Here is a 15,254-nt window from a genome sequence, read left to right as displayed (position 1 = left end):
TCTGCGCAGTTAGGAGCTCTTAAAGCGTCCGCTGTAACCATGTGTGTGAGTGAGAGGCGGTTAGGGTATTGAAGAACATTAACGTGCGCAGAATTTGCGCATACGTAGCTGGAAGCTTCGACGCTCTACATGTAGTTTTTTTATGTCCTTTCCTGCACGCCGTACGGAGCAAAAGTAAGTGCAGGCAACTTTTGACAGCAGGCTGTTTTAAATGCGACTGAAAAGGTGTTTTATTCAGTGTTGTTACGTTTAGAGTGTATAGTTGTTTTCCCCACTTGCTTTTGAATGTCTTGTTGCATTCATTTGAATCATTTCTCCATATTTGCGTACGCTGTTGTGATGTTATCAAGGTAACTAACTTTTTGTTGCCACTTGCAGTTCGATTTGATCCTATGTGCTGGTGACTCAGGGACTTGGATACCATGGACAGTGACTGCTTAACTTTGCTACCAGCGGTCTGTCTGGTACTGGCCGACCCGAAGCAGTCTCCACCTGACGACACCTCGTTAGAGAAGCTCCTTGATTGGTTCAAAGAGCTGCACAACCAAAGTGAGTAACCTGAAAACAAATTGATACAGATTTGTGACTAGTTGAGACCAAGATTTGGTAGAGTAATATATTGTATGTCTGTGCTTGTAGTGTTTGAGGGAAATTCAATTATTTTACTTCAGAGTTTACACATTACATATCTATCTATCTATCTATCTATCTATCTATCTATCTATCTATCTATCTATCTATCTATCTATCTATCTATCTATCTATCTATCTATCTATCTATCTATCTGTCTGTCTGTCTGTCTGTCTATCTAGTTGTTTTCATGCCTTTTGCACAACATTGCACCACTGTAAATGTTTCTCTTTGTGAGGTTTGATTAATGGCAATGCCAGCAATACCTGTTTTTATACAATACATTTTTTGACAGGAACTTGCATTATTAAACCTTTATCTGACTGAGTTCTGCTGTGCTCTAAATCACTCACAAATCTTATGATAATTTGATAATCTCCATTCAGTTTTCACACAATATTAGTTGTTTTCATGCCTTTTGCACAACATTGCACCATTTCATGCTTTTCATCTTCAGAAAGATCTTTCTTCCTCCCCATATTGCATGAGAACTGTGACTTGCTTAAAAATGTGGAACAATCTCTAAGTAGGGTTTCCATAGACTTGGCAAATTATTTTGTCTGAGATTGATAGCAGTTTTCTAAAGCCGTGCACACACTTAATGATTGTAAGGCCGATTATGAATGTAAATTGATACTTATGACTGATCGCGCTCAAACGCGTCCAGTCAGAGCCAGTTGCGTTCAGTCTGCGATTACAGTCGGTGTTCAAATTCCATGTGTAAGTATATAAATCTGCTTCAGTCGCAGGAAACAATCGCTTGTATGTTGAGCTCAGTCTTAGAATGTTTTAGCTAGTCGTTAAATGTGCGCCCGGCTTTAGACATGGATAAATAAACAAACATTTTCTTAGAAAAACAAAAATCTGAATGTGTATTGTACTGAAATCTTCCTGATATGTCACTTGCATAATAATTTGGAATGCAGTGTACAGACCATAGACTGTAAAAAAAGATGGACGACGCGACGCCGCTTCCTTCCATTGTAATGAACTGAAGGTAAAACGGACGATGATGGGCGTTGACATGTTGGAACCTGGGCATGCGCAGAAAGACTCGTCAGTGAAACCAGGAGGCGGAGGCGGAGTCGCGGTATCAAACTTCCGCCCAGACGTCTGCGTCACCAAGATCAGATCACCTATTTGTTTTATTATCTATTGTTTATTATATTTTTCTTTTCCTCCTCCCTTTTTCATCTGGCTTAAACAATGCTAATTACATCTGGCAATAAGGAATTTAGATTTATTTGAATGTTTATTAATGCACATTGTTCAGTTTTAAACTAAATTACTCATAACTAGGTCAAAACAACATATCGTAATTGATGTATTTTAAATAAATAAATTATACACAAATTAAAATTATACTTGTGAAAAAATATTCTGTTTCTAGAGCAATAATATTTTTGAAACCTCTGTAAAGTTGAACTAACTCTACAGCAGATCGATTGCTGTAACGTTAGACAGTGCTCCTTAATTAACTAGAGTAGGATTAGTTTTGTCCTGATAATTATTATTTTATACCCATAAAGATAATTAGTAACTGCCAGATTATGATCACCTGCTTTTTCCGTCATGGCTAACATTAGCCGTGTTATCTTGGCTAATAACATTTAGCTTATAAAGCCCACATTTAACGTGACCGAAAAAAACTCAGTTATCCGTCAAATCTGTAGGTCGGTTAGTACAGTTTACAGCTGAACAACAACTTTTGTTAGTGAGAAATAACACAGAAATCGAAAAATAATAGTTATTTATTCATCTTCAATCTCCCCTCAAAGCTCCGACAGTCCTCAGAGAAGCTGTCAATCAACTGTAAATCGTGACGATACGCCCCGTTTCTATAGCACCAAATTGCTTGCAAAAATCAATCTGATCACAAAAATGAACTATTGAATATATATCAGCATGATAACAACTACCTTAAATGACCAAAACCATCTTTCGGAATTTTTTTTTGTATGTGTAATTAATTTTTTGTTATTTTGACAAGTGCCATTAGTTTGCATTGAGAGGGCGGGTTTATAACTTGTACAGCATCCAGCCACCAGGGGGCGATCAAAGAGCCCGCGGCTTCACTTTTCAGGACGTATGAGACACACCCGGTACAGACATATACATATTAGTGCTGTTAATCAAGTAAAAAAGCTAATTTATCACACATTTTTCATTTTTTTTTTCAATTTTTTTGCACCTTACATTACAAATATCTTTTTTATATTTGATACATATTTTCACATTGACTCTCCAAATTAATAATAAAACAACAAAGATGGTATATTCTAAATATTTGTTTAAAGGTGCAATATGTAAGATTTTTGAAGTAAAATATCCACTATGCCAGTGTTATATATTTTGTTCACTTGAGTACTTACAACATCCCAAATGTTTCCAACTATTTATACATTGTGAGAAAATTGCAATTTTAACCAAGGCTCCGGGACGTGTGAGTAGTCGCCTGTCAATGGCGTCATACCTGCGTTACCCTTGGTTTCCGGTTTTATTTTGTAAAAACCATGGAAACACCAAAGACGCTTTAATATATTACATGTTTTAATAGACAAGGGAACAACTGTTTTGATATATTTATAGACAGAAAACTAATTATTGTTAAACAGCTCAACACATTTAGTCTTATTGTTTAAATCTAATTTTCTTGATTATTTTATTTTTTTTTGCAAGTACCATGCTTTACCTAGCCTGACTACGTCAGACTTCCTACTTCCGCTCAATTTCATTTCGTTTCTGTACTCAGTCTGATACAGCGTCAGAGCTTTCTGTTTGCCACCGGTCTGGAAACAGCCGGGCCAATCAACGAACAGAGGGCGGGCTGAGAGCCGTGACGTAGACGCTAAGCGCCGAGTTTTACATTGTAGGTTAGAGAAATCGAAAACCGCAACGACAGCGGAAATGGGAAACGAGACACGGGATGCAATTCCTGTTATGGAGAACATTCAACTCTTTTTCAAACTGAAGCCAGAACAAGAAGAGTGTTTGATAAACGCATCATCATGTGTTTACAACAGGTTTACAGTGGAAGTTCAATCATAGATTTGAGTTCGATGCATGATGTCTGTGCTTCGATGCGGCTGTACAGGCGCATAACATACGTCATAACTAAACGTATCTGATTGGCTTACGGGTAACCAATGATTTTAAACTTCAGACAAGCGCCCCCTAGCGAGAGAGAAAACACTTCTCTATTATGCCATTCCAGACTCTGTCTACGAAGCAAAGTGAAGTAGCAGAGTCTGGTATTACCAGGCTATGCTTTACCATGCCTCAGAGAAAAACACTATTTTGTCAAGTAGATAACATAGCATAATCAGATGCAGCTTTATTTTTAGTAACCGTAATGCAGCGTTTTCTCCATCATACAATACGTTTTAAATTTAATTGCCATTTATCAACACGAGCCATCCCGCATTTAATATGATATTGTAAAATCGATCTATCTTACTGCAGAGTAATGCACAGAGTAACGTTATAACATTTTCAACACACTCAAAAGTATCTAATATGATAAACAGAGCTGTGTTACCTCATACTGACCAGTGACCAGAAAAGCGGAAGCGGCTCTGGCGACTGTGTCATAATAAAAGTTTCTCTGCTCTGTTGCGCAATTGCTCCAGCGGCCTCGATCAGCTCCCACAACACTCGGTCCTGCTCTGCTTCATATTACAGTAACATTAATAATCACATACATGAACATGATTTCTTCCCGAGTCCTATCCCAATTCTTTTCCCCTGGCCGTTGAGATGGAGACCACATGTCCCAAGATTCTGCGCTCAAACTTACCGTCATCAAGCTACACCTTTGTTTTGAATAGGCCTCTAGCGACCTCTAGCGGACAGAAATCTTACATATTGCACCTTTAATGGCATCTTTTTACTACCTACTATGAATGAAGGTCAGTATCATTGATATAAATACTGTAACTGATGTTTGTTTCAATTTCTGGGGATGAAATGAGTAGCCAAATTGCAGCCATTTAACATTACAGTATAATTGAAATCCATTTTTTTTTTTACATTTAATAGGCTTAAAAAAGACTATTAAATTTTATTGAACTTGAAACCGTCTTCACAAATCCTGGTAGAATCGCTGTCAATATTAACTCTCTCTGTTTTAGTAAAAGCTATCAGTTAATTTTTCCAGACTAAGTTTATTTTGTGCATTAATTTTACAATAAGAAAATTACTAGGTAAAACATTTGGTATCTATATCTTTGTGAGGATCGATCCTCTCAATACTTCAGTAGCGCTAGTATTTACACATTTTTTTGCACTTACACCTGCGCGTTTTAATTATTGAGACAAGCACGTTACTGACAGGATTATCAAAAACAAGCTGCCAGATGGAGCTTGAAACATGTAAGCGTCCTTTGGGTCTCGCATATCATGCACATTCCCATCGTCCTCCCTAAGGGAAGTGTGATAATGTGAGCTTTTGATGCCACATGCGAACCATCCTCAGTCAGCCGCTCTCTCTCGCTTAAAGGAACTGGTGTGTGTAACCCGGATAGTGTGTTTATATACTGTAAGGCTAGTCAAAGGATGTCAGGAAGGGGAAAAAAACAGATGCTGTGTTAAACTGAAAATATTAATCGCAGAAATTAACACTATATTTTTGACAGCTTTTATACATATACACCTGATGCGCACACGCAAGCGCTTGTATATATCTACTGCACATACTGTCTGACAGTGATTACTACGTGTTTCCTCAGGTGATGAACAGGTGCTTTTGCAGCATCAGCCGTGCCTCAAGGAGTTCATTTCCAGTGTTTGTGAGTCTAAAACTACAGATCCTGCTATCCTGTCTTTCACCCTCAAACTCACTGGACTTTTGGCTGGCACCAAGCAGGGTTTCCACTTGCTTGAGGTGAGGCAGTTTCCACTATACTGTCACAATATCTGTGACAGATTACTTGCTTACAGTGATGTCTAGGACAGTGGTTTCGTTATCAACATTTCTGACTCAAATATTTTAGACAATATGTGAAGGCCACCCTAAATATTTCTGGATGATGCTTGTTTTTAGTGTTTTCAAAAGATGCTTTATTTACAGAAATTAGAATTTAGAAATACAGAAATTTACAGAATACAGGATTGGCAATATATAAAAATATTTCAGTAAAATAATAATTCAAATAAATAAATTTTTCAGAGTTACACTTTTACACCAATTAATTTAAATGACTTTTCTCATTATTTGTGATTACAGTTTTTAAAATACTGTTTTTTACTCACAAATAGCAATTTCTACCCAATAAAATATTTTAAAGCTCAACATAACTAGAAAAATGTTTATTCACTATAATAAATGGCCATGCCATTTTAGGATTTTATTAATTTACATCCTGGTCTAAATATCACACTTTTAAAATTCCCATATACAGTGTCCTCCACAAATATTGGCACCCTTAGTAAATATGAGCAAAGGCGGCTGTGAAAATAAATCTGCATTGTTTATCTATTTGATCTTTCATTCAAAAAATTCCCAAAATTCTAACCTTTCATTGAAGGAAAAGAATTGAAAATGGGTGGAAAAGCTCATTATGAAATAAATGTTTTTCTCTAGTTCATGTTGGCCACAGTTATTGGCACCCAATTATTGCAATGTCCTTTTCCCAAGATAACAGCTCTGAGTCTTCTTCTATAATGCCTGATGAGTTTGGAGAACACCTGAGGAGAGATCAGAGATCATTCCTTCATGCAGAATCTCTCCAGATCCTTCAGATTCCCAGCGCCATGTTGGTGCTTCTTCTCTTCAGTTCACTCCACTCATTTTCTTTAGGGTTCAGGTCAGGGAACTGGGATGGCCATGGCAGAAGCTTCATTTTGTGCTCAGAGACACATTTTTGTGTTGGTTTTCATGTTTGTTTTGGATCATTGTTCTGATGGAAGATCCAACCACTGCCCATTATTGGATTTCTAGCAGAAGTGGTCAGGTTTTGATTTTGTATCTGTTAGTATTTGATAGAGTCCATGATGCCATGTATCTGAACAAGATGTCCAGGACCTCCAGCAGAAAAATAGGCTCACAGCATTAAAGATCCAGCAGTATATTTAACCGTGGACATGGGGCACTTTTTATCCATGTGTGCACCAAACCCATCTGGTGGGTTTGCTGCAAAAAGCTCTTTTTTAGTTTCATCTGACCAAAGAAGCCACTCCCATTTGAACTTCCAGTCTTGTCTGACAACTGAATATGCTGGAGTTTGTTTTTGGATTTGCAAAGAATGATTTTTCTTGAAACCCTCCCGAATATCTTGTGGGAATGTAGTTGCTGTTTGGTAATTTTTTTAGGCTTTCTGAGACTCAAGACTCAACTAATTTCTGCAATTCTCCAGCTGTGACCCTTGAAGAGTCTTTGGCCACTCAAACTTTCCTCCTCTTCCAGGCAGATTTGTAACATCTTTAGTTGATTGAAACTTCTTAATTATTGCTCTGATAGTGGACATGGGGATTTTCAGTGCGTAAGCTTTTTTGTTATACCCATTTTCTATTTTGTGAAGCTCAACGATCTTTTGCTGCACATCAGAACTATATTATTTGTTTTTTCTCATTGTGATGAATGATTAAGGGGATTTGGACATACACATATTTGTACTCCTGTGGAACAGGGAGTCATGGCTGCACAATTTCATGCTCCTAGTCACCCTGGTGTGCTAAAAAATGTAAATGGGAATATACTTGAGATATTTTAGAGAATTTCTAGGGAGGCCAATAATTTTGGCAAACATGTATTGGAGAAAAACATTTATTTCATAATGAGCTTTTCCCCCATTTTCAATTATTTTCCTTCAATGAAAGGTTAGAATTGTTTTTAATTTTTTGAATGAAAGATCAAAAAGATAAACAATGCAGATTTTTTTTCACAGCTGCCTTTGCTCATATTTACTAAGGGTGCCAATATTTGTGGAGGACACTGTATATACAGGTTTTCCAAGACTCTGGTTCTTCATTCATTCCCTCAACAAATGCATTTTTATTTAAGAAATGTGATCTCAGTTTACATTATTTTTATGTTTTAGTTTATTTTAATGGTTGTTTTTTTGTTCTATTTAAATCATTTTAAGTCATCTTTTACCCCCCTTGGAAGTTTGCAGATGACCCACTGGTGTAGGACTAACACCAAAAATTACTATGGTATTCTTGCAGTGTTTTCCAGTTACAACCTGTTTTTATGTTCTCTGTTTTTGGGAATAAGGAGGGAGGTCTTTTGGTGCGTGTGTTTGATCGGGAAGCCTGGTGTGTGTGTGATCTTTGGGAGGATGCCTCAGTTCGCAGTGGCTGGATGCAAGGACTGTTGAATATGCTGAAACACCGGCAAGCTCTGGATTTCATCTGTCAAAAGGGTGAGAATTGTCATCACCTATCATCCAAAATTATTCAGAATTATGTTGATTCTAGATTGTTGCCTGTTAGTTGATGTTTAGGTTCAGATGAAACAATGAAAAAAAAGAAAAAAGATTTTCAAGATTTAAGTCTGATATTCCATACTATCCACAGGACTCATCAAAGTAATTCTCCAGCTGCAGAACGACAGGAGTCTGTTTGTTGCCTGTTTGGCTAATCAGCTTTTAGTGCACATCCTAAACTTCCTCACATCATCAAACATGACCAACGGCGGAAATGCTGTGGGATCAAGTGAATCATCTTTGAGCCCTGATTGGGTCTCGGTCTCCTCAGAGATTATGAATGGCGAGGTTGAGGCGTTGAGCTCAGATGATCATCCTCGGGTCCTCCAGGGCTTAAGGCTTCTGTCATCGGTTACCTCTCAGTGTGGAGAGCCTATCAAAAGCATGCTATGGAAAGATGTGCTAGTACCTCTGGAAGTCTTGATCAACACGGGGTCTGAATCATTGACTCAGCCTCTAATGTCTGTTCTCCAAGCTGCTGTGAGGTGAATTGAATAGGACATTTCTTACATTTTATTCATCTATTAATTTGAGTTTAAATATTTGTATTACCAAAAACGTATTATAATAACATATAAATGTTAATGCTAATAAAAGTCTGTAATTCTGCTGTACATCTAGGTTTATTCCATGATAATGGCATAACATTATCCCTTACATATTTCATTGGGGTTACATTTAATTAATCCTGATTCCTGATTATTTATGGTTAAAGGATTAGTTCACTTTCAAATGAAAATTACCCCAAGCTTTACTCACTCTCAAGCCATCCTAGGTGCTAGACTCATCCTAGACTCTCTTCTTTCTGATGAACACAATCAGAGATATATTAATAAATAGCCTGATGCATCCAAGCTTTATAATGGCAGTGAATGGGACCAACGAGTATAAAAGCTCAAGAAAGTGCCTCCACCCATCATAAACATACACCAGGGGGCCTCCTGAAGCGATGCATTTGTGTAAGAAAAATATCCATATTTAACAAGTTATAATGTAAAATATCTAGCTTCCGCCAGACTGCCTTTCGTATTCAACTTACGAAGAAACTGTAATGCCTCTCGCAATTCAAAACGCTTACGCTACGTCCTACTCCTTCTCTATTCAATTTACGAAAAAAAGCTTCATTAGTTTCACTCGGTTACGCTTTCTTCCTAAGTGGAATACGGAAGGTGTTCTGGCTAGATATTTTACTTTATAACTTGTTAAATATGGATATTTTTCTTATACAAATGCATCTCTTCACTTCATAAGGCCTTTATTACCCCCCGGCACCATGTGGAGTATGTTTTGCTTTTGATGGAAGCACTTTCTTCAGCTTCATAGTTCGTTGGTCCCATTCACTGCCATTACAAAGATTGGATGCATCAGGATATTTATTAATATAACTCCGATTGTGTTCATCAGAAAGAAGAAAGTCACATTCACCTAGGATGGCTTGAGGGTGAGTAAAGCTTGGGGTAATTTTCATTTTAAAGTGAACTAATCCTTTAAATTGATATAATTTAAAAGCTTTTTTTTAATGCAAAAATAAATTAAAACATTATTATATTATATTATATTATATTATATTATATTATATTATATTATATTATATTATATTATATTATATTATATTATATTATATTATATTATATTATATTATATTATACAGTATTACTATAGTTTATTTCAGTTACTCATTATGGAAAGTAAATATTGTTTTATTGTCTTCCCTTAAAAATGTATTCAGTGTAATGCAAGGATGCAGAGAATTGTTTATTGTCTGTTACAGGACGCCTCTGCTCGGAAAATCAGAGTATAAAGTGGAGAAATTATTGGAAGCCATGTTGGGTTCTGGAAACAAAAAGGAGAGTTTTCAGTGTGCTGCACTAATCATAAAGCTGGAGAAATGGTGACTACCGAAGACTTTTCACATATACATAGTGCACCATTAGGGGTGGGCGATATACTGGTCGACATGATAAACCAGTAAAAATTTGAGATTATCATCTCTGTTACGTTCACGTGACATTACAGTTCTGCGCCATCTTGAAAGTTTATTATTGGCATGCTCTTTCAAGCCTTGGGTTTTCTGGCGGTTTTCTGAGCAATCAGAGAAAGCCGTCTTTCATATAGCATGTGGATACTGAACTGGGTTCTCTTTCAAGACTTACTGTGATTAAACTGTCAGATACCCACAAGGTTATGTCAAAGAATGTCCATCTTGCTGTGAAGACTAAGTAGAGTTGTATTTTTACATTTTATGACTTTAGTATTTCTTTAGTATTGTTACCTGAATAATACTTAGATTTAATTAGTTAACGTGATACAAAATTACATATAAAAAGATTTTGGTCATATCGTCCACCCCTATGCAACATACACACATTTCAAATAGCAGTCAGTTATATGTTGTGTAATTTCTCTTTGTTTCTCTCTCTGTGTATACTTTAGTCCTGAGGTTTTAAAGAGGAAGGCCATTGATATCATCTTGCTCCCCCTGCAGTGTGTGTCAGCCCAGTCTCAAGACACTGGTATCACACATTCACAGAATTATGCCTTTTATATTATAAAAATCATGCAGTTGTACTTACGGAAGTCTTCATATCTCCAGCAGAAAAGATGAATTTAGTCCTAAAGGAGCAGCTATCCCAGAAAGCCTCATGTATTTCCCTCCTCATGCAAAGTTTATCCAGTCTAGCAGAGCTGGCATACACTGTAAGTAGACTTTTGCTTCACTCTAAAGACTTTCTTAGAGCCGGTTCACACAGAAGCTGTCTTTTTTCCCACTGTGCTGCTTTTTAATTGTTTTTTATGTAAACATGCACTAGATGGATGTCTTTGACCGTTGTGTCAAGAGAGATTGTGTCAAGTTCAAACTTTAGGTTCAGGATGTACTGTATCTCTAAACGCAGCTCTCTTTCTCTCTGCAGTTAAAATCTATTGTGCGGTCTCTTGCTTTTTTGAAAGCAAAAACATGTTCTATCTTCCTGGATTTTTTTTTTTTATGTATTTATATTACACAGTGAAATTTGTCCCTTTCTTTTGTTAGAAATACCAGTTTGATGGCATTTCCATTCACTCGGTCACCTGCTCTGTGGTGTTGCTTCTGAGGATTTGCTTTGGGAATTGTCCCTCCTCTTTGTTATATATTAATACCTCCACTCATCTGATTGGCTGCTGCAAGGTTCAGAGGTGTGGCCTGGATACATTAGGTGCTCTCAGCATGTATGAAGGTAAAGAATCCTTCAGACAGAATTTTAGTTTCACCTTATGTTGATATTGATATGACAGGGATGAGTAAAACATACAGTAATTAATTACCAAAGATAACCTTATCAATATACACAATATTTATGCATAATTACACTACTGTTGAAAAGATTTAAAGGTGAGATTTTTTTAAATGGCATTTTTTTTTCTCTTATGCTCACCAAGGCTGCATTTATATGATCACAAATATAGTAATATTGTGAAATATTACTACAGTTTAAATGTAATTTATTCCTCTGATGGCAAAACTGAATTTTCAGCAATAATTTTTTGCTTAATATTTTATATTTTTTGTGGACACCTTAATACATTTCAGGATATTTTGATGATTAGAATGTTAAAAATAATAGCATATTTGAAATGTTTGACAATGTAAAAGTCTTTACAGTCACACTCAGTCAATTTAATAAATCTTTGCTGAGTAAAAATGAATTTATAAAAAATTATAAAAGGCTATCTATTTATATGTATGTATGTATATATATATACCTTATTGATCGCAAACTTTTGAACAGCAGTGCACATGAAATATACAAGTAGATACATGAAACAACCTGATCACAGCTTGGTGGAGAGCAAAGTATTTATAGTTTTAAAGTTACTTGGCAGATGCTATTTGCTAGCAGAACTATCCTTTTAATTTGACCTGGACTATTATGAATGTGTATTAGTTAGTAGTAAAAAAAAAGTCCAAAGCCTACTGGCTGCCCTTATTTTGGCATCATTGACCTTGAAAGTGATTGGTATTGAATTAGTATTGGATTGGCTGTAATATCTGATTAATCTTTCTACATATAGAAAATGTGGATTTAAGGAAGGACATATTTAGTGTCCTCTTGGACTATCTACAGAGTCCAGATTCCCATGCTACAGTAAGTATGCACACTTCCTTATATCTTACTAATATTAGAGTTTTGCCTTCAAAGCAGATCAGTTGTTAAAGCTCCTTATTTACTTGAACCTACTGTGATTTCCAAGGTCTTGAAGAAAACATATCAGGCCACTGTGAGGTGGATTACTGTGTGTTCGCCTTTCCCTGATCTCCTGCACTTTATCAGTCATGGTGAGGAGGATGTCAGCCTCATTTTTAATTTGTATCATTCAGATTGATAGTCCAACCACATGAAAATTATGTCATCATTTACTCTCCCTCATGTTGTTCCAAACTTGTATGACTTTCTGTCTTCTGCTGAACACAGAGGAAGATTTTTTTGAACAATGTTGAAAAATGAAGAATTCTTTTTGAAGTATATATATATTGTGAATATTTTCACATTATATGGTCACAAAGTAAGCATATGTATTCTGCAGACCTCTTTCCTGTATTGGAGAAACGGACGTGTGATTTGCGATGGGAAGTGAGAGACTCCACACTAGAGTTCATCACACAGCTGACTGTTGCCCTCAACGGTACCACAAGCATATTTATCATTATGCTTTTACTATTTCATCTATTGCTCTGCAGAGTATTTTAGAGATATTTTTCAATGTAATTGTACTTTTTGTCTCTTTCTCCCAGGTAACATTGGTTTCATTGAAGCTCTCCACACCAGCGGGATGGTCTCTGTTCTTCTCTCTTCACTGGCAGATGCAGAAGGCTATGTAAGAGCTAGTGCCGTGGCTGCCGTCGGGGAGGCAGTTACCTCTTCTTTCCAAGAGACGGTGCTTGTGAGCAACAGCAACCTGCTGGTGAGACAATTACTCATATCTTACAATTCCAGTTTTTCAAATATGATCTTTAGGATGGTCCTGCATTATTTTCTTAGCAAGTGATGAAATTGCTTGTTTCTGATCAATGTAGGACCTGTTCCCTCAATCCCACATTTTCAAAGCTGTTGTTGTCATAAAAGAAAGCAAGAGAACAAAATAACCAGCGACGTGTAGGTCTCTTTATTGTAGGTTTGTAGGCAAAGCACAGATGACTGCTCTTCATTTAAAAGTACTGCTGCAAGGGCAAAAAAAGAATTGTATGGACTTCCAATACAAATGCCATAGTTACCATAGATATAATACTGTTTACAGCTGCTCATGAAGCCCTAGAGCTGAAACCTGATAATAGTAAATGTTACATTTCCAACACATGCTTTAACCGGCTGACCAATCACTACAGACTGAGGCGGGCTTTAAAGAGACAGGAACTAAAACGGAGCATTCCAGGCAGAGCGTGAAAAAATACAGTATTTATGTACAGTATAAGAAAAATGTGTTTTTTGTACTTCATGTAAATGTTTTCTGTCAGACCCCAAAATTCAAGTAATAAACTTGTAAATGAGCATGCTATAGGCATTTTAATGGAAAATTCATCTTCGTTGCTCAAAGGTAAATGCAATCTCACCAACAAAATGTATTATTGTTTAAATGTTTTTTTAAATTTACGGAAAATAACACTGCAAAATACAATACAACTGTTTTTGAAGAGTAAAAATGTCAAAAGAATATGTGTGTTTCATATGATCCTGTCATAATCAGTATATAGTTTATGTACTATATAGATAAGTAATATATATGTAAAGTATATTTTCATCAAAAGAATTAAAAATGGTGCTGTACAATGAAACATGATAAACAATTGTAAAAAACAAAAACAAAAAAAAACAGTGAATTGTGAGCTGAGAAGCAGTAGTTTGGACCACAAAAACCAAACGTGTTTCACTCAAATGTATCTAAAAATGAGTTTTGGCCCACAAGTGTGAAGAAGGCCATTCTGACCTCAGTGTACTTGTCAAGTGGTGCAATTATAGCTCATTGTTCATTTTAAAGGCACAATATGTAATTTTAACCATTAGAGGTCGCTTATTCAAAACAAAGGCATAGCTTGTTGGCACCTTGATTTCGCGGAATCATGGGAGGTGTTGTCTTCACGTCTACAGTCGGTAGAAAAGAATCCGAGGCTGAAATCATATTCATGAGCATTAACATTACTGTAGTATTAAGCAAGATGGAGCTGAAAACCAGTGGAGCTTTTATTATGCTGCAGACAGCCACATCTTTTGAAAACATGTTTAATAATCTTGACTCTTGACATCATGTTGATATTCTTGTTTCATTATCTTTCTCAGACTAATCTCATGTTCTTCATGTATTGTTGAACTTTAGGAGGAAGCTTTGAAGCAGATGATGACCATTCTCTCTCAGGACACAGAGGGCTTCCCACGTAGAGCAGTGGTCAAAGCCTTTACATCATGGCTGAAAGGATCACACCTCGTAACAGCCGTGCACCCGTCCCTGAGCTCCGTCCTGTCACTGGGAGGCAACGATTTCGACTGGGAAGTGAAAATGCACACACTGGAGCTAGCAGAAGTGTTGATGGAGAAGACACTGACCTGCTGTCCGTACGCAGTCCAGAACTTTGGTTCCTCTGAAAAGACGCAGGCCTTGAGCAAACTGAAAGAATTTGGGCTGTTTGACTTGCTGTTTAACTGCTTGTTTGACTGCGACAGACCAGTGTGTGAGAAAGCCTGCGCGCTCTTGCTCAAACTCAGAACACTTATATCTGAGTGCACAGACTTTGATTACGCTCTTGTCTTAAATGTAAATGGGAACAGATGGGGGGACGAGGTGCAGAGTAGATACCTCAACAAACAGGCCAAAGGATCTGTGTGTGTGACTAATGGAGTAACAGCATCTGATGAGAGAACAGACAGTGATCTACACTGCATCAAAGACATTAGCCTACCTATGATACTGCACATACTCGATCTAGATGACATGCAGAGGACGTTGAAGTTGAGTAGTGATCATGTTGTGAATTCGGCCCGATCATTAATGGAGGACATTCTTTCAGCAGCCCAGCAGAGTGAGGAGAATACAGTAGATTGCTATTGAGAATATTTTGTGTTACAGTTTGAGACTTTTTTTAGGGTCACTTAATAAAGGATGATGTATAGTCTGTTCAATATGTTGTTGTATAGTGTTTTTGTAATGTTTTATTTTTTTACTTTATTTGA

The 15,254-nt window shown here is 36.7% G+C and overlaps 1 protein-coding gene across 4 annotated transcripts; it reads left to right on the top strand.

The window, feature by feature from the left end:
• Positions 1 to 162: 162 nt before the first annotated feature.
• Positions 163 to 15,132, top strand: brat1 (BRCA1-associated ATM activator 1). 4 transcript variants are annotated; one of them, XM_067404927.1, is made up of 14 exons: positions 163 to 174; positions 379 to 549; positions 5,359 to 5,513; positions 7,845 to 7,992; positions 8,147 to 8,540; positions 9,827 to 9,946; positions 10,489 to 10,568; positions 10,649 to 10,752; positions 11,087 to 11,270; positions 12,106 to 12,179; positions 12,286 to 12,370; positions 12,619 to 12,717; positions 12,827 to 12,996; positions 14,404 to 15,132. In XM_067404927.1, exons 2-14 carry the CDS (start codon positions 423 to 425, stop codon positions 15,130 to 15,132), a joined length of 2,469 nt encoding a protein of 822 aa, XP_067261028.1. In that variant the 5' UTR covers positions 163 to 174; positions 379 to 422. The 4 variants fall into 4 exon arrangements, with proteins under 4 accessions (XP_067261028.1, XP_067261029.1, XP_067261030.1 ...); XM_067404928.1 differs by lacking the exon at positions 163 to 174 and adding an exon at positions 179 to 225 and having other exon boundaries at positions 10,652 to 10,752; XM_067404929.1 differs by lacking the exon at positions 163 to 174 and adding an exon at positions 179 to 225 and having other exon boundaries at positions 11,222 to 11,270.
• Positions 15,133 to 15,254: the final 122 nt, after the last annotated feature.

This window comes from Chanodichthys erythropterus, chromosome 12 (genome assembly GCF_024489055.1).
Source record: "Chanodichthys erythropterus isolate Z2021 chromosome 12, ASM2448905v1, whole genome shotgun sequence".
NCBI classification, from domain to species: domain Eukaryota; kingdom Metazoa; phylum Chordata; class Actinopteri; order Cypriniformes; family Xenocyprididae; genus Chanodichthys; species Chanodichthys erythropterus.
The sequence above is the reverse complement of the archived record's forward strand: the minus strand, read 5'-3'. Positions and strand labels throughout refer to the sequence as shown.